Below are 20,385 nucleotides of genomic sequence, written 5' to 3'. Positions count from 1 at the left end.
TTCATTCTTCAACCTTAGGGGTTAGACAACCCTTCAGTCGTGACACAGATCAGGGGATTATTCTGCCCCGATTTCAAACAACGATCTGTGTATTCTCCAGAAAAGGAACAGGAAGGTGTCCCCTTTTTGCCCAAAAGCCTCTCGAACTTCGTTGGTCTGGTGTTCCCGGATTTCCGCCAACCCCTTCATGGTTATTGCTGTGTTTATGGGATCCATCCTTTTGTGGTGACTAGCTGGAGCCCAAACGCCATGACCCTTGGACTCAGTTGGTGTCTCGGCAGTCACTGTGTCTATCTCTGCTACGGAGGATCCTCGCATCTCTGTGACCTCGTCTGGTGTCTGTTCCTTTCTCTGTAAGAGACAGAAAACCAAAACACCTCTCTTCCTAACCCTAATAATCTAATGTTGTTATCTACTGACCTTCTAGTGATTCAGAATTGGTCTAAAACATTCAGAATGTCCCAGGGACTTATTCTAATCATATCTTATGTGTGTGTAAGCATGTTTGCATTTAGCCCTCCGCACTCAAGGCATTTCTTACACTTTATCAGTCCGGACAGTCACGCCGAACGAAGCTTCTGACCTACAAAAGGCCGAGTGCCAACTCGTTATAAGCACATTTGCAAGGTGTGTCTGAAAATTATTGAAACCCGTCTTTTTAACAAAAGACAAAAAATTAACAAATCTTCTAAACGCTATTCAGTTCATTTCAATGAGTAATGATTAAACATGAAAATGATAGTTTATGCTTTTTCACTGATTCTCTAAAAGGTCCGTCTTCTCGGACCGCTATTAGCTTAAGCTTTACCATTCCTAAATTATTAAAGACACAAATGAAGTTATAAAATGTTCAAATAATCCTGGTTTGATGTTAAAGCTCAACCTTCCCCCCCTTTTTTGACACATTCCAATGTGTCAAATCAACGGAGCTAGAACATTAAAAAAAAAAGTTAGGCAGCTACAAAGTTTCCCAGACTCTTAAGGTGATCCGCGTGTAACGTTCTGACTCAGGTATTTAATATTTTAATAAATGTCGTTTAATTAACTGCCACTATTTAAACTAACCTTAAAGACATAATTGAAGAAAAGATCACAAAGAATAACATGATATCAGTGTTTTGTAAGCGCGTGCGGCCTTCTATGCTCGAAGCCTTTCCCCTCAATAGATCAGTCAGACGTTCGCGCTGACTGTAGCTTTTAACCCTTATTAACTTGAGCACAACTCTACAATGAGCAACAAGTTGCAATATGTATGAAAATGATCATGGTTACACCTGCAATGAAAAATTATATCATTATCCTAACACCTGTAAATAGAAGATTCATCAGAGGTTATAACCATCACAGGAACACAGATGTTAGTATAAGGTCAAAAGCTTCAATAAATGATCATCGATGCAATGCTTGTTGCATGATTCTCATACAATAATAATGCTGACATTGAAAATAACAGTATAACACCCCCTTTTGTCCCGTTTCACTTGACACCTAAACGTTTATAAATGCCTCTTTTATTCTTAATTTCATTTCCCCCTTTTCTCCCCTTACTGACCACAGCAGGGGGATCTTAGTTTTGAATCAGCCATGAATCCAGCTCACCTGATTCATCAGTGAGCTCCACCGTCACTGGCGTCTGACAGGGTGGTGCTGCATACTCTTCCTTTAATGTCACTATTTTTCAACCTGTTAATGAGAGTGTTTAAACCTGAAGTCGACTACGTCCACAACAAGTCAATACAGCTGTAAATGTGGCCAATTATCAATCTATTACCAATCAATAACAACAGATAACTTCTATTTTATGCATGCTTTTAATCAACCACTCACCCAGAGGATCTCCAATCCCAGGAAATGCCTTCTCCTCCTTTAATGAGTCTGTCCTCCTTCCATGCCCTGGTAACTGGTCCATCCAGAGCCATATGATCTCAAATATACATAAAACAAGCCAAACCACACCTTGGTCACACCAACCCCCTTTCCACCCCCAAGATGTCCAATGCCATCCTAGTATGGACTGTCAAAAGTGGCTTTAACGCTGACTGTTCTGACAATCCATTTTATAACGTTCCTGGTCAGATTTGCCAATCTCTGCACCAGAGTTTTAAACGTTTCGCCATTTTCATTAGGTTTTATCTTTTATTTAGTTTCGACTCCAGATTTTCAATTTTTTGCCAGTTGTAATTAGTTTTTACCAATTCTTTGCTAGTTTAGTCTAGTTTTTATTTTCTGAAAATCCTTAGTTTCAATTTAGTTTTATTTGTGTTTTGCAAAAGTTAAGTGTAACAAAATCTCAGTTCCATCATATCAGTCATGCTCTTCTAATTATCCTTGGGTGTTGAGACTAATAACTATTAACTCTTGCCGCACCGAGTGTTCCTAATTTTGGTTAAAGTTAATTGATAACCTTTTGAAGGCGATTGTTTCACACCTTTATTTAGATGTCCCAGTCCTGTTGTCTCGGGATACATCACGCTGCCTTATCTGGGGTTAGCTGTTTTCTTGGGATGCGAGTTAAGTGGGTGAGCTCTAAAAAGAGGGGGAGTGTGCTCCCCCTGATGAGGTCTTCTAGGTAAGCTAGGTTAACCTTCTTGTGTGAGCTTTTCAAGTGCACTTTTAAGGTTTGTGGGATTTTTTGTTTTATAAATGTCCCTCAAGACCCCCTGATGACCCAGTAATTCATTTTTGCGCACTGTAGTACACATTTAGTTTTTTGCTTGTAGCTCCCATACTCTACTTGCCACTCCTCTAAGTCCTGATGTTTCTTAGAGAGGACAACAGTACCTTTAAAATTATGTCACATGTGTGGGGGTGTGGCCTTGCCAATTGTTTTTCCCACCTTTTCAAAATGGCTGGCGTGCCCACAAGCACATTTTATGGAAGAGAGAAAGGTAAGCTTGATATTTACATTTAAAATGTTTTGTTAAACTCAGATTTTTATTTTATTCAAAAAATAAACATCTGGTAAATAATTTCAGGGGTCTTTAAGAATTAGGCTCATTTACTTTCACAGGGAACATGACTAATTTATTAATGTGTGCTCTACACATTGGGACTTTATATTTATATTTATTTCACTTTTTCCTAATACCCAACTTTTGACCAAGGCGGAGAGAATTCTTAACACAATTATTAAGGGAGATTCAAACATAGATTTTTCAAAATATGAGAGGGTCAGGACCCACTAAAAGCCACAGAGAAGATTATCGAGATGCAGTGGCAGATGTAATAGAGAAAGACACAGGGCCACCTGAAATCTGTCGTCCTATCTGGTGCAAAACCAACATGTAGTAGAATCTGGAATTTTGATTTTGAGTTAAAAATAAAATATGGGTAAAATGCAGAAATCTTTTCCAGTAAAGTAAAAAAATAAGTGTCGCAATTATAGTTGAATCCATAACACCTAATTGTTTCTACGAGATCACGTCGTTGCTGAAAGTTATCAGTGATCTCAATGTGTGAAAAGAACTCACAGTATCTGGGGTTTAAGCTCCTCTTAGTTGAGAAACCTGGGACAAACATGTGAACAAGACCTGAATAATACCAGTAATGAAGACTTCTCTCCAAAGATCAATAAAAGGAAGCCCCAATCTGATGAGAGTCTAACAAAATATGGTTCACTCCACTTGCCTGAAATGGTTAGCAGTCCAAGGCATTTCAGTTGTAGAATGATTGGGTACAACAATGAAACAGATGTGAGATGAGGGAAGTGCCAAATGTTCCTTTGTGTCTCCAAATAAAATCAGTACTTCCTCAGATATCCTAAATAAATTGACTTTTGTGAAATAGACAGTTCAGTGCCATCACTTATTCCTAAACCAATAGTTTACAGCTAGTGAAGTGTCAGTGACTTCTGGGTTGGTCCCTGATCTTCATCTTATGAGATTGTTATTTTAATAACACTTGATTCATTTAAAAGAAAAAAAAGAAAAAAGAAAAAAAAAGAAAAAAGAAAAAACGAAAATAATTTCTCCCTGTTTTTTCTTATTCTCTGGGTCTCAGGAGGACATTACGTCCCTCTCCACTACAAGACTCTTGTTATGTCTACAAAACAGTCATATTAAAATCATCCTCAATTCTATTCTGGCGCTGTCTCCCGACTTTTCCTGACCAGATTCTGCGGGTGAACGGAGCAGCAACCCAGACGACTCGACTAACGTACTACCTTAATTTCACTATAGCAGGGCACGCACACATCAATGCAACCAAACACATTTTGCTATAAATCCAGTTAATTTTAGTTAGTTTTGTGAACATTCAGTACAGTTTTAGTTAGTATTTCTTTTTTTGATTTTATTACCGTTAACGCAAATTCTTTCCACTTCTACTTTTCGTTATTTCATTTGTTGTCTTTAATAATAATAATCTCCTCTGCACCCTTGAATAAACACCATTAACATGATCAACCTTTTGCTGCTTGTTACTTCACCATCTTATTGAATCAACTACTTCATGCTTATGTGGTTTACGACATTATATTTATCTAAATCTCCACTTTGTGTCTAAATGTTTGAAGAATTTTTGAGGGTCAAATTTTGAGAATTTGACCATAGTGAAAGTTATGGCGTTATCACCCCCTTTGGGGATTACCTGTTTCCAGTTTTGATGATATTCCTCCCCGTTCTTTATTTTTTTCAAGTACCCCTCTTCGGTGGCGAGAAACTGTTGGTGTGATCAAGCGGGTGCTGTAAAAACAAAAGCTCAGGACAGAACAGTCACCAGTCATGTACTTCATTCAAAATTAACAAATATCAAGCTTCATATTGATCCTCTGAGTGTAATGGTACATTTTAATTTGCACTTCTAAAAACAATATTTTCTTTATTTTACTCTTGTTCTTGTGCAGCACCACCCCTCAGCACATGCCCCTGTTATTTTATCTTACTTTTAAATTGTTGACTACTTCAAGAGAGCGCCCAAAAGACGGGGACCAGTGTTTATCATTACATATCTCCATTTTGAGTGTGGCTGTCTATCATTCCCCTCTTATTCATAGACCTCGGTGGAGGGTTTTTTGTTTGTTTGTTTTTTTTTCTAAAATTAATTGACTCTCTATAGTGACCCACTATGGTTAATAATAACATGCTCAGTCATGAGTGGGATCAAACCTTTTCTTCACTTTAGCATTTAATATTCCCAACAATATAATGTAATACCTTAATTAAAACACAGCTACTAAAACACAATTTCCTTAATGCAAACATCAGTAACTCAAAATTAGCAACCAAAGGGTTCAGTCTGCAGTTCACACTGCTGTGAAGCTACAGCTCTTTAGTCTCTATCATTCTTCTGTTCTTGCAGACAAAACAGCAAAACAAAACATCCACCCTTCTTTTACAGGCTGGGTGAATTGTCTGTGGACATTCAATAATCCTAAAGTCAGCACCGTTTTTGTCTCAGTATCAAGTCAGTTAAACTTTTAGTCGTCAGTCATATGCATACATCCACACACATTCATACCAAAAGTTGCTGATAATGGAGTCTCACGCGCAGCCTATTCGAGGCTCCATCACCAGCAAGATGACGTCATCATTTTAAAGGAAACAGCTCCTTGTTTTTTTTTTTTTTTTTTTTTCCTTCTTTGGACTGGATTGACTCGCTGCAATCCTTTTAGGCTTCAGGATCAGTGTCCCATATAAGTGAATTTTCTCCCAAGCTCATTATAATCATGGAGAAAAAATACTTTGCACTGTTTTCAATAAGAATATTTTATAGGGCTTTAAAGTTCAATCTCTCAGGCCTGGATTAAAGAGCTGATTTGTTAAATCAGGAACTCACAAAATACCAAAATATCACCACCGGTGGATCACACCTCTCAGATGTTCTTATCTCAGTGCACTGTAACGAAAGCAAAAACAAACGTAAACAATAAAACACTCATATAATAACAGATACTGGGGCCCATTGCAAACATGTCCAAAGTTCAAACCATCTTTCTCTCTCTTAGAGAAAGAGAACAATCCAAACCTCACTGATAGAATCAACCTAGTGTCAAACAAAACCCAAAGATCAACCAAAACTCCTTTTTGCACCAACAAAACATGTTGGATTTACTTGACTCAATAGTGGACACTAGTTACACACCAACTCTTTACCTTGACAAAAACATAAACAACTAAGTTGAATCAACACAACCTTTTCATAATCTCTTCGAAATAAAACTCACACCATTCATTCATCATTTTCGCTCTGTACCACTGCTCCTTGTTAGACTGTGTGAAGCACAGTAAACAATTCAGTGGAGGCTTTGAGCCATAAACAGACATCACGCACAGACATTGTTTTCATTATCAAAGTGCTTCAGACCATGTCCTCTAAATCTACACAAATGCCCTCTGCGTGGCATGAAATACATTTAAGCAATAAATAATCAATCAGTTCTTGCTGTTGTAACCAACTCCGTATTTGGATGTTTGTGTGCAGCATTTGTTAGTAAAGCATTCTTCATTGCATCAGCGTGTGTGTGTGTGGATCACTTCTCAGTTCATTGAATCAACATTTTAATTTGTGTGTGTGTGTGTGTCATTTCTCCCTCAATCAACGAGTGCATATGTTCATATGTATGTTTCTTTTCACTCTGAGTCGGTGCATGTAGATGTGTGTGTTTGTGTGGGTGTTTGTGTTCATCACTTTCCTGTTGTAGTGTTCTGGGTAAACCACGGCCTGAAGCGTGCCCTGGGTCCTGCCCTCCTCCTTTTCAGTCTGTTTGCATCCATTGGTGCTGCTGCTCAGAGTTCTGTCCATACTGGTTCTGGCCCCAATTGAGGCAGTCCTTTTCTCCAGTGTCCAGCATCTTCTCCTTTTTTCGCTCCTCCTTAACTTGACCCTTTTGCTTCGGTCTTCCTTCAGGGTTTTGATATGCAGCTCAATTGTCTGGATGTCCGTTTGTTGCTTGCAGAAGTGCGACTGCTGTCCGTTTGTTTGCAGGTGGAACGGCTGACATCCAGAAGGTGTATAGGAGAGTCTGCAGCTTCCACCTCCCCAGTGGAAGACCTCAATCTTTGTTCTGTTAGTTTTACACAGGCCTCAAGGCTCTCTGGGATCCCTTCTTGCACTCTCAAGCCCACGGCTGAGGTCGTAGTCGTGGTCCCATTCCACGGGAATGGAGTCCATGGTTGTTTGGGTGTCTCGGCCCGAGCGTTCAGTCCAGAGCTGGGCAGCCCAGGACGCTGAGCGATCGGAGGACGGCAGAGGCGACAGGAAGCCATCCCCCTAACGTTCGCTCCATAGCAGACCGGACAAATCACACTGCTCATCTAGCTCCAGGATGCTCCGGCCTGATTTCAAGTCCGGTGTCTTGGACTCCAAGCCTGATGGGTTCGATTTTCAGCTAGCTCCTCCTGGGCCATGCTCAGTTTCTGCTCTGATGCCTCGAGGTCTTATTGAGGGCAGAAACCTCAGAGTCTTTTCCGTAGAAATCAGATTTAAGTCCATTGATGTTTTCCTTGCTTTGCTCCACGGCCTTTTGCGGCTCTGCTGTTCGGCTCTTCTCAGAGGTCAGCTCCTGGCCGAGCCCCGACACCTGTGCCTTCAGCTTATTTTCTCCTGGTGTTTTGTCCATTCTGAGGTGACCTCAGTTACTCCTCCTGTCCCTGGCACGCCCTTTTTGCTGCCCGATGGTCATTGTTGGTCCGTCACTGTCCTGCACAGTTTTAATGCAGAGTGGTTAAGGTCAGCATGGTTTTGCTCGGCCTCACTTTTCATCTGGGCTTGATGGGCGTCTCGTCACAGCTCTGTCAGCTGAAGCTGTCTTTTTCCATATGGCAAGAATGTAAAGAGTGTGTGAGAGGGGTGTGTCCAATCAGGCACAATGCTGGTGGCTTTGCGAGTGCCTCGTTTTCCAAATCCAGATGTTTCTTTGTCACGTACACAGCAACAGAGAGAACAGTCTATTGTTGGGATGGCTGAGGTCTTTCACGATCTTCCTGGCCTTGGTCCAGCACCGCCTGCTGTAGATTGAGTGCAGGTCAGGGTGCTCGGAGCGGATGGTGCGCTCAGCTGATTGCACAACCCTCTGTAGTGCTTGTCTGTCCGGCATGGTGCTGTTCCCGAACCAGACAGTGATACAGCTGCTCAGGATGCTCTCAATAGTTCCTTTATATAAGGTGGTCAGAATCGGTGGTGGGAGCCGGGCCTTTCTCAATCTTCTCAGAAAGAAAAGACGCTGACAGAAATCTCCCCGTGTAGTGAAACGGGCCTTGGATTTAACTCTCTCCGTCTCTGCTGCATGAGATCGTTTTCCTGCAGCACTGTTGACATTTTCAAGTTGTCGTTGCGGGTTCAGCTGCTTTAGCATTTAGTCAGGGTCACATCCAAGATGGTAGAGGAGAGAGCAAAGATGGTAGAGGGGAGAGCAGGAGTCCAGGGTCAGCCTCGGCTTTTCCGGGCCGACAAAGCAGCCTGTAATCAAGCATAAAGAGAAAAAACAAAACAAAACAAAAACAAAAACAAACGAACAGGAAAATCATGTTGTATTGGCTGTGTTACTCAGAGAGGGGAAAAACAACGGGACCAGGCCCTGTGTCAGCCTTCTCTCCCCCTTTTTTTGTTTTTTCTCACCATATAATCCACTCATGACCCACCAAGCTGACAGGACAACACAGGTACATGTTAAAATTCTTAAGATCATGTTTAAAGCACAAAAATGGAATTTTCTTTCATTCAGTAATCACTTGTATTAATCAATCAGAAGAAAACACGTCACAATTTGACTTTTATTAACCACTAAATTTGTCGTGTTATCACTGGTTGTGATTTTTTTTTTTTTTTGAAGTTAAGTTGTTGTCCTGCAACCCAGAGGGTTTATTTGTTAGTAGTGGATAAACTTTATTGTGTAACGGCGGGTGTATGTTAAGTTTCACTGCTTTAAACTTGCTGGAAAATCTTCACGTGTTCATGGGTGTAAGCTGTTTCTTCATTGCGTGTATGTGCGTTTGTACATGGGCTAATTTAACGTTTTTTCTCAAACGAGGCATTTCTCTAGCACGTGCCTCTCTCTCACATTTCTCTGCTTGTGTGTGTTTTTGTTTCACCTTCTTGTTGTGATGCTCCAGGCGCCTTCCCAACCTCCACAAGTCTGTTGGCCGCAATTTTATGTGTAAAACTTCTCTTAATTTCTCCTTTAATTCTCTGCTAGCTGCTGTCTTTTCCACAGCTGCTGATTCTTGCTGAGTTTGGTTTCCATTACTATAATTTTGCTTCGGCCGCCGTGCTTGTGGGGGCAGTTGGTCCAGCCCCATAGCCACCTGTATCAACACACTGAGAGATTTATTTAATATCATTTTCATCACTGTTAAATAGACTAGCAGGCAAGATGCCCACCTTTGCACTGCAGACTACATGCCAGTCTCCCAACACACTCCTCTCTGAGTTTCCGCTTTAAACTCCAACATCATTCACACCCTAGTCATTCAACACCTTATTTGTAGTATCATAATCAGCAAAATCAGCGTTTTACTTACAGGCATGTATCATTGTTTGCAAATCAAAATTATAAAACTCAAAAACACGCTAAACAGGAAGCAAAGTCCTCTGTGCGCGTCACAGCTCATTTGCATGTTCACACACCGTCTAAAAATAGCTCGCAGTGCTGCAGCTGCACGTCACACAGAGTCTCACACAAAGCTCAGACAAAACTCTTTTATTTTATATTACAAAGACGTCTTATATTTACAATCTGTCATGGTCCTGGGCCATGTTGGCCCAGTGTTCTTAGTTTCCTTGTATGTTTGTATTTTATTCCATGCTTCCCCTGCCCATTATGTCTAAGTTCTCCCCGTGCTCTCTCTTCCCCCTGTGTGCCCTCTATGTATTTATGAGCCCTCGTCCCCTTTCGTGTTTATTCCATGTCTCCCCTGCCTGTTACGTTGGTGTTCTACTCGTGCTCTCTCTCCTCCTGTACTTCCTGTTTCACCTCTCCCGTCAGTGTTCAGTTCACCCCGCCCTGTCTCGTTATGATTATCAGTGTCACCTGTGTTCCCCGTGTGTTCCCACTCCCCTCGTTAACCCTCTGTGTATTTCTGTCTGCGTCTCCCTCTGTTCAGCGTGACGTCGTCCCTCATGCCGTGTGTGGATCTCCCTGTGTCTCTCTAGTTTGTGGTTTCCCAGTTTAGTTTAGTTTGTATATTTGTTCTGCCAGCAAATAAAGCTGAGTTTTGAGTTCATTCCCTCGTGCCTGTGAGTCCTGCGTTTTGGGTCCTACTCCTGCCTGCCACACGGCGATTCGTGACACAATCACTGACAGGCCTGACAGATTCAGCACCTAACAAATTTCGACAAATTTAAAATAACGGGTCTCACCGAAGAAAGTCCAACTTTTTTGTAGTCAATCAAACAGTATCTGTTACTTCTGGGAACAGTTTCTGACCTAACTTCTAAATCCCTAACTCAATTTAACTTTGTCCAAACAAGCACATGACACCGTTTTAAACGGTGAGGAGACTCTAACTCCTAGCTTATTTCGGGATGCCCTGTACCCCACAGTTAAAGCCAAACTGAACTACCCCTGTTCGCTGACAGGTCAAGACCGCGCGTCCACGGCCAGGAGGGGGCGTAACCCCCGGGCTATGTGCTTCTTAGCAGACTTCTGGGCTGCCGTCCTATAATAATTTTCACCTAACCGATTTTGAGAAATTTTACCATAACGGGTCTCACCGAAGAAAGATAACTTTTTTACGACCAATTAAACAGTCTCTGTTACTTCTGGGAACAGTTTCTGACCTAATTTGTAAAACTATTAACCAGTCTCTGTTACTTCTGGGAACAGTTTCTGTCCTAATTTCCCTACCAAACTACCTGAGCCTTCAGCTCAATATCCAGGGACTCAAACCCAACATTCTCTGTTACTTCTGGGAACAGTTTCATATTTCTTCAACTTCATTAAATACTCTTAAACAACTTTAACTGCATAACACACGGTGATTCTCATCAAAATCAAAACAGACACTCTACCAGTAATTTCAGTGAGTAGACTTTAATTTAGTCATATCCAATTTGGCACATTTTGGAAATAATTCAACAGGTAGTGCCTTACCTTTAGATAAGCCGGCTTTTGTCCACTCACATCAGACCACTGGCTCGTGCCTGTCCGTTCGACAACCTCGGACCGTCCAAACTTTTAAATTCCACCCCAATACCACAGGACGAGCCCCCAAAATGTTAAGGTTCAAAATATTGGGGATGGAGACAAGAGAAAAAACCACAATAACAACACTGGTCCGGCCGGGTTGAGTCAAACGATGATTTAATGATCACACACGTGGGAGATGGACACTGATGCAGACAGCCTCAAAATCTCAAAATGGTGGAGCATTGCTCAAACTTTTATAACCTCTGGTGCCTCCACCTTATCATAAAAAGCCTAAACATTCACATGCTCTCTCTCACACAGCGCCTAAGCTACGACCGTGGCTCCCTGTTTTATCTGCTCCTGCTGAAATGGGGCAGAAAACTCCAGTATATTCTGTTCTCTTCTACTCAGACAAATTAGATTTCTTATAACTCAGCAGTATAATGCATCATAAAACAATATCATTCATTCACAACAAGTCAGCAATTTAATGTAATGCAAATCAGTTTAACTAATGCAATAGTTATCAGCTTCTTCTAATTCAGGAGAATAATGCAAACTAAAACTACATAATAATTCACAATCTTTAATTAGGGGTCTAACATGGCATAAAATAATATCATAATTTTACAAAACGCGTAATATTTTCTCTGAATACCAGACGTGACGGTTGACAACTCTAATAACTTATGAATAAAATAAAGTTCAACATCAGTAACATAGCACCCACCCAGCTGTATAGAAACTCCGTCATGCTAGCTAGCACGCAGTACGGAAAAAGTCAGCATAACGAAAATAAACTCCACCTAAACTTGGTTCATATCTGACCCAGAGAGACTGCAGGTCATAACTTCTTACCTGAAGTTCAGTTCACACTTGGACCGGCGGCCGCCTCGGGTCTCTTTTCCTTTGCGTCCCCTTTCCTTCATCCACCTGCTGGCCTCCACCACTTGCTAATGTTACTGAATCTGTGGAAGCTCCGCGATAGCCACCACACGAAGTAACGAGTAACGACCCTATCTAAATCCCAGTAACGACTAACGCGTTCCTGATTTTGGCATAATAACTAATTACCGTGCTCGTTACCACAATAATAACATAGTTACTGTAACGCGTTACTTAATAACGCGTTAGTCCCAACACTGGTTGTTACTGACCTTGGTTTTAAGTTGGACAGTGATTTTAAATTGGACAACCAAATCAGAGCAGTGGTGAAGTCCAGTTTTTATCATTTAAGGCGACTGGCAAGAGTAAAATATTTTCTTTCGAGGCAGCACCTTGAAACAGTGATCCATGCTTTTATTTCTTCCCGCCTGGACTACTGTAACTCACTTTATGTGGGGGTCAGTCAGTCGTTGCTCTCACATCTGCAGCTGGTTCAAAATGCGGCTGCACGACTCCTAACAGGAACTCGAAAAAGAGAGCATATAACCCCCGTGCTGGCCTCTGCACTGGCTGCCTGTGTCTTTTAGAGTTAATTTTAAAATTCTTATGTTTGTTTTTAAATGCCTTCACAGTCTTGCCCCGCCTTACCTCTCTGAGCTTCTTCATCCCCATACACCCTGTCGGTCTCTCAGGTCAGCTGACCAGCTGCTCCTGGAGGTACCGAGATCCAGGAGGAAGCTCAGAGGGGGCGGGGCCTTCTCTATTGTGGCTCCAAAATTATGGAATAATTTGCCCATGCATGTTAGAGAGGCCCCTTCACTGTCCACTCTGTCTTAAAACCCACTTTTATTCCTTGGCTTTTAACCTCAGTGAGACTTAGTTTCTCTTTTAATTGAAGTAGTTATTTAATTAATGATTTCACTCTTCTTTTATTTGTTTTTTATTTATATCTCATGTAATTTTATTTTACAGTTCCAATGTACAGCACTTTGTGTCAGCTGTGGTTGTTTTAAAGTGCTTTATAAATAAAGTTGATGATGATGATGATGAACAGTCTGTTCACTGCTTTCTTCCTGTCAGTCTTCATCTTTCTGCTGCGTCTCCTCTTCACACTGACCACTTTCTATCTAACAGTGAGCTCCCAGTGAAGCAGCAGCATTCAGCCTGTTAGAGTCAACACAAATGTCTCCATCCAAGCTCATGTTGTGCTTTGTTGTCCTCTCAGTCCCCCAGGTGGAGGTGGAGTCAGGGGTGGAGTTTGTCCAGCTGCCCTGCCACACCACACTTCACCTGCCCGAAGATGCCAAAGTGGAGTGGATGGACAATTACACAGATGTTGAGATCAACTGCAGGAAGGTCCACGTGTATGAGAATGGCTCTGACCAGCCTGAAGAACAGCACCAGGTTTACAGAGACCGAACGAAGATGAATGAAGACCTGCTGAAAACTGGAGACCTCAGTCTGACCCTGAAACACCCCACAGATGGAGACAACAGGACCTACACCTGCACCGTCTACAGCAGGGAGGGAAACATCCTGCGGAAGAGACAAGTGGAGCTGAAAGTCGGAGGTCAGTGCTGTAGATACAGGTTAAAGTTTAGAGTTATTTGCAGCTCCACTCTTGTTTTTGCTCTAATAATTATTTCTCTCCATGAGCTGTTTCTCTGCCTGAAGGAGGCGCCACTCCATCGCTTCATTTAGTGCAGAACAAGAGTCACATGATGCTGCTCTGAACACCAATCACACTTTGTACAGCTCATGTTGTGTTTGTTGTCCTCTCAGTGTGTCAGGTGGAGGTGGAGGAGGGGGCGGAGTCTGTCCAGCTGCCCTTCAAAACCACAAAAAACCTGCCTGAAGATGCTGAAGTGGAGTGGAGAGACAGTTCAAACAAGAAGGTCCACGTATATGAATACGGCTCTGACCGTCCAACAAAACAGAACCCGTTTTACAGAAGCCGAACAAAGAGGAATGAAGACCTGCTGAAAACTGGAGACCTCAGTCTGACCCTGAAACACCCCACAGATGGTGACAACCACACCTACACCTGCACCGTCTACAGCAGGGAGGGAAACATCCTGCTGAAGAAACAAGTGAAGCTGAAAGTCAGAGGTCAGTGGTGTAGACACGGGTCAAATGTCAGAGGTCATGTAGGAGTTTATTCTCTAAAAGCTTTTAGTTTGAATCTATTTTCTATAATCTAGTTTATTTAAAGTATTTAAAGGATATAAATTCTTTGATGTTTTAATGAATAATCCAAAAATGCCAGGCGGTGCAACTGTGTTTTTAAATGAACAGACTAAGAAAACCATTACAAATGTAGTTGAAATGATCCTAACTTCAAAATAAAATCCTCTGGCATGATTTGAGTTTGGATCAAATCAATAGTTTTGTTAGTTTAGTCCAAATCAATGTAAATGTATAAATATCAATAGTTTTAAAGCTGCTGAGATCATTCAAACACTTTGATCCAGTCATTTGGATGTTGTCACATGTCAGGGTTGAGCAGCCATAAATATCAGGCTTTTATTGTGAAAATGCTGCGTGTGATGATCCAGAGGAGCCCATGGGGTGTTTGTGGCTGGATGCAAAGGTTTGTAGCTCTCCTTGTAAAGAGAAACAACTTGAAGCTACAGAGGAGCGTCTGCAGAAGAAGACAGGGAAAGAGGAAGAAGCTGAGGCCGCTTGAGAAAAGACTTAGCCCAGGTGACAGTTGGGCTGTGTGGATCTGCAGTCATCAGTGCAGAGCAGAGCTTCCTAAAGTGTGGGGCCCACCCCCTAGGGGGGGCGAAGAGCCATTGCGGGGGGGATGCAGTGTGAAAAGGAAAAAAAAGAACGCTTGGACACTGCTAGCATAATCAGAATCAGAATCAGAAAGGTGTTCATTGCCAAATGTTGAGCAGGTTTACAACATTAGGAAATTGCTGCGGTGCTTCAGTGCAAACATAGTGTCATAAATAGCACTTAAATAGACATGAAAAAATAAAAGTAGGGATAAGAATTAAAAGTGCTACGTAGAAAGATATGTGCATGAGTGCAGGTGGTGATCAGTGCCAAACATGGAATGATGCAGTGACACAGCGTAGGGTCATGTGTTAGTGGCGGGGACAGTCATGTGGTTATTGTTCATGTGTCCGACAGCAGAGGGGAAGAAACTGTTCTTATGGCGAGAGGTTCTGGTGCGAATGGACCGGAGCCTCCTGCCTGAGGGGAGCAGGTCAAACAGACTGTGTCCAGGGTGAGAAGGGTCAGCTGAGATCCGAGCTGCACGCCGCAGTGTCCTGGAGGTGTACAGGTCCTGCAGAGATGGGAGTCTGCAGCCAATCACCTTCTCAGCAGAGCGCACAACACGCTGCAGTCTCTGTTTGTCCCTGATAGTGGCTCCAGCGTACCACACGGTGATGGAGGAGGTGAGGATGGACTCGATGATTGCAGTGTAGAACTGCATCATCGTCCGTGTTGGCAGGTTGAATTTCTTCAGCTGCCTCAGGAAGTACATCCTCTGCTGGGCTTTCTTGATGACGGAGGTGATGGTGGGCTCCCACTTCAGGTCCTGGGTGATGGTGGTACCCAGGAAGCGGAATGAGTCCACAGAGGTGATGGGGGTGTCAGTCAGGATGATGGGGGGGAGTGGGGCTGTGTGCTTCCTGAAGTCCACAATAATCTCCACTGTCTTCTGGGCATTCAGCACCAGGTTGTTGTGGCTGCACCAGGACACCAGACGTTCAACCTCCCTCCTGTAGGCAGACTCATCCCCATCCGAGATGAGTCCAATAACGGTGGTGTCATCTGCGAACTTGATTAGCTTGACAGACTGGTGGGTGGAGGTGCAGCAGTTGGTGTACAGGGAGAAGAGCAGAGGAGAAAGAACACAGCCCTGAGGGGAGCCGGTGCTGATGGTCCGGGAGTCCGAGACATTCTTTCCCAGCCTCACATGCTGCTTCCTGTCCGTCAGGAAGTCAGTGATCCACCGGCAGATGGGATCAGGCACATTCATCTGGGAAAGCTTGCCTCAGAGATGGTCTGGAAGGATGGTGTTGAAGGCAGAGCTGAAGTCCACAAACAGGATCCTGGCGTAGGTTCCTGGGGAGTCCAGATGCTGCAGGATGAAGTGTAGGGCCATGTTGATGGCGTCGTCTACAGACCTGTTGGCTCTATATGCAAACTGCAGGGGGTCCAGGAGGGGGGCCGTGAGGGTCTTGAGATGGGAGAGAACCAGGCGCTCAAATGACTTCATGACCACAGATGTCAGAGCCACGGGTCTGTAGTCATTTAGTCCAGTGATCCTAGGTTTCTTGGGGACAGGGATTATGGTAGAGGACTTGAAGCAGGCAGGCACATGACATGCCTGCAATGAGGAGTTGAAGATGCCAGACACGCCGTCTGGGCCGGGAGCTTTCCGAGCATTCAGACTCTTAAACTGCTTCCTCACATCTGCTTCATGAATATGAAGAGTTGTGGTGGGAGGAGGTGGTGTGGAATCCTCTTTTGTGTGGGGTGAGGAGGGGGTGTTGTAGGTGAAGTGTTTGAAGGTGGTGATGGCTCTATGGAGGGGGGAGAGGTGGGGGAATGAGTGTCCAAAGTGCCTCTATTGTTGGGGTCGTTGGAGGTGTGAAGGCTGCCTGATGGCTCGTCAAAACGGCAGTATGAATGAACAGGTTTTTGACGGGGTGCCCACACAAACGCAAAGCAGGAGATGAAGCATCGCTGAATGTGTTTCCAAACCAACTTCCTTCCAAGCCAAACACTAGAAAATATGATGAAGCATATCTTCCCTTTGGCTTCACCTGCACAAGTGCCGAGGTAGGTCTCCCTGCAGAATTGGTTTTCCCTGCGTCAGGAGCACACGCTGGGCTCTCCAAATAACGGACAAACAGGATCCCACATTCTTGATTTTTAGTTCACAAACACTTGTTGTAATGACTAACTACTCCTGACATTTTGAAGATGTTTGCTCTTTATACAGTTAAGTTACAGTGGGATACAAATAATATCAGGCTGATCCTGCCATGATTTGTTCCTCCGGTTTAAATCACGGAACAAAAGTTCAGTTCAATTTTATTTATATAGCGCCAAATCACAACAAAAGTCGCCTCAAGGCGCTTTATATTGTACAGTAGATACAGAAGAAAAACCCAACAATCATATGACCCCCTATGAGCAAGCACTTTGGCGACAGTGGGAAGGAAAAACTCTTTAACAGACTTCTCCGGTTTCTTCTTAACACTTGTCCATTCTCTGTCTGAACAGCAAACGATCTGGGCCCTACTTCGCTGAGAACTGTTGCTTTTTTGTCCCAGAAATCTGGACCTGCAATCCTCACAACATCTCTTTCCTGAAGCGGTTCCAGACGCCTTGCAGTTTTGTCGTAGTTCCTTTTCTGTCTGTGCTTGAGTTTCATTCTTTTGTCGGTCAGCTTGTTGTCATGTGCATTGTCATTTTCCTTGGAAATGTGTGGAAGTGTGGTGCGGAGCTTGCGATGCATGAGTAGCTCAGCAGGTGATGCCCCACACTCCAGTGATGAAGCTCTGTAGCTTAGCAGAGCCAGGTAAGGGTCGGTCTTACTGTCTCTTGCTTTTTTTAACAATCTCTTTACTATTTGGACTCCTTTTTCTGCCTGTCCATTCGCTTGGGGATATAAGGGACTAGAGGTGATATGTTGAAATCCATATTGTTTTGCAAAGTCACTAAATTCCCTACAGTCATATTGTGGACCATTGTCGCTGATGACACACTGTGGAATTCCATGTCTGGCAAAAAAACCCTTCATGTGTGTGATGACTGACTGTGCTGATGTACTGGAAAGCTGTGCCACTTCTGGATAATTAGAATAGTAGTCAATCACCAAAACATAGTCCTTGCCATCCAGATGAAATAAATCCGTGCCTACCTTTTGCCATGGTGCAGTGGGTAGATCTGCTGCCAGCATTGGCTCTTTTGTTTGTTTGTAGTGATGTTTGAGACATGTTTCACATTTCTGTATCATCTCCTCAATATCCCTGTTGATGCCTGGCCAGTAAACTGCTTCTCTCGCTCTCCTTTTACATTTCTCCACTCCAAGATGTCCTTCATGGATATGCTGAAGCATGTCCTTCCGCATGGATTGAGGAATGACAATCTGGTTTTGTCTCAGCACCAGCCCATTAGCCATGCATGAATCAGCTCGCACAGAGTAGAACCCTGGACAGACTCCTTTTGACCACCCATTCTGTATGAGGTGGGATACTTTCTGCAGCACTGGATCTTTTGTCGTCTCCTGCACAATTTGCTGCAACATGACATCTGATGCTGGGAGTGAGGCAATTACCATGTTTACATGTGTTTCAGCCTCCTCGGCTGTAGTGCTGACTAACCTGTCACCACTTGGTGCTGGCGCTCGGGATAAAGCATCCGCGAGTACGATATATTTCCCAGGCGTGTAGATCAGCTCAAAATCATAGCGCTGCAACACCATCATCATGCGCTGAATTCTGGGTGACATGTCGTTGAGGTTCTTTTTTCTGATCGAGATGAGAGGTTTGTGATCAGTCTCTGCTGTAAAGGTCAGTAATCCATATACATAGCTGTGTAATTTTCCACACCCAAACACTAAGCCCAAAGTCTCTTTTTCAATTTGAGCATAGCGTTGTTCAGTTTCTGTCATTGATCTGGACGCATATGCTACAGGTTGCCACTTGTCTTTGTTCCTTTGGAGCAGAACTGCTCCCAAGCCATCTTTTGAGGCATCTGTTGAAATTTTTGTTGGCTTTGATGGATCAAAGAATGTCAAGACCGGCTCTGTAGTTACAGTTTCCTTCAATTTTTTCCATTCTTTCTCATGCCGGGCCGTCCACTCGAACACTGTGTTGTGCTGTAGCAGCTCCCTTAGGCATGCTGTCTTGGAGGTAAGATTAGGAATGAACTTACCCAGAAAGTTGATCATCCCCATTGCTCGCAAGACACCTTTTTTGTCAGTGGGTGCTGGCATATCCAATATGGCTTGTACCTTTGACTGATCAGGTTCCACGCCTTCACTTGTAACCTTATCTCCCAGGAAGGTCATCTCTGAAACACCAAAGAGGCACTTGTCTCTATTCAGTTTAAGTCCATTCTTGTTAACTCTCCACAAAAGTTTCTCCAGCCTTTCATCATGTTGTTGCCTTGTATTTCCCCAGACTACGAGGTCATCTATGTAGACTCTGGTGCCTTCCAGCCCTTCGATCAGGGACTCCATTGCCCTGTGGAAGATCTCTGGTGCTGATTTAATTCCAAATGGGAGCCTCAAGAAACAGTAACGCCCAAATGGCGTGTTAAAGGTAGTGTACCTGCTGCTTTCTGGGTCTAGCCTCAGCTGCCAAAATCCATGTGATGCATCCAGTTTGCTAAAAAACTTAGCTCCTGCCATTTCACTCATTATTTCCTCTCTCTTAGGGATCTGATAATGCTCTCTTTTAATGTTTTCATTTAGATCTTTGGGATTAAGGCAGACTCTTAAGGCACCTGTATTCTTTTTCTTGACACAAGTGATAGAGTTCACCCAGTCTGTGGGCTCTTCCACTCGTTCAATGACACCCATTTGAGTCATTCTTTCAAGCTGTTTTTTCAAACTTGTCCGTAATGGAGCAGGCACTCTCCTTGGGGCATGCACCACAGGCACGGCATCAACCTTGAGCTGGATTTTGTAGGTGTAAGGCAATGTTCCATGTCCTTTGAAGACTGAAGGAAATTTACTGATAATGTCTGAACTTCCTTCATGCCCTTGGTGTTCCTGTCTTTTGCCTTGTTTGGCTTCTTTCATGGTGTCAGTATTAATCTGATAGATCCTCTTTACTAGTCCCAAATCCTCAGATGTTTTATCTCCTAAAAGTGACTCATGTCCATCAGGCACGATGGTGAACAAAATGTTATGCTGTTTGCCTTTTGCTGTCACTTTAAGTCTGCATCCTCCTTTTGTTTGTATTGGCTGGTTATTGTAGGCCCTCAGCGGCGTGACTTTCTCTGTAAATCTTCTAGGCTTCTTCATGTGACACCATCTTAATGAAAAATGTTTCACTTAGATCATCACTGTCATCTGTGTCTTCCTGCACAGTGTGTACTTTTTGTCCCTTGTTTTTGGAGAGACACATTTTTGCATAATGGTTTTGTCCTTTACATTTTGCACATTTTTTTCCATATGCGGGACATTGTTTTGGTCTGTGTTTCTCTCCACATCTCTTGCAAGTGAACATTTCATTGTCACACGTTCTGTTTTTGTTGTCGTTGTTTTTGAATTTACTCCATGGCTTTCTTTTAATCGACACTGCGTTCACTGCCTCATTTTCCTGTTGCGCTGCTCCTTGAACAGGCTCTCTAAACGTCAGTACATGTTGTCGTGCTAGCTCACTGGCTTGACTTATCTTTATAGCACTTTCCAGCGTTAATTCTGTTTCTCTCAACAGTTTCTCTCGGAGCTTCTTCTC

General features: G+C 43.2%; 1 protein-coding gene across 2 annotated transcripts in view; it reads left to right on the top strand.

Annotated features, from left to right (window-relative positions):
• Positions 1–20,385, top strand: part of LOC309703468 (uncharacterized protein) — a 147,163-nt gene that overhangs the window by 29,104 nt on the left and 97,674 nt on the right. For both annotated transcript variants that reach the window (XM_082528302.1, XM_082528303.1), the window contains 2 exons: positions 13,176–13,520; positions 13,733–14,059. In XM_082528302.1, coding sequence (XP_082384428.1) covers positions 13,176–13,520; positions 13,733–14,059 — 672 coding nt within the window. The remainder of the gene's footprint in view (positions 1–13,175; positions 13,521–13,732; positions 14,060–20,385) is intronic.

Source organism: Aulonocara stuartgranti (assembly GCF_965226115.1).
Source record: "Aulonocara stuartgranti genome assembly, chromosome: 3".
NCBI lineage: Eukaryota > Metazoa > Chordata > Actinopteri > Cichliformes > Cichlidae > Aulonocara > Aulonocara stuartgranti.
This window is presented reverse-complemented; position numbering and strand designations above follow the sequence as displayed.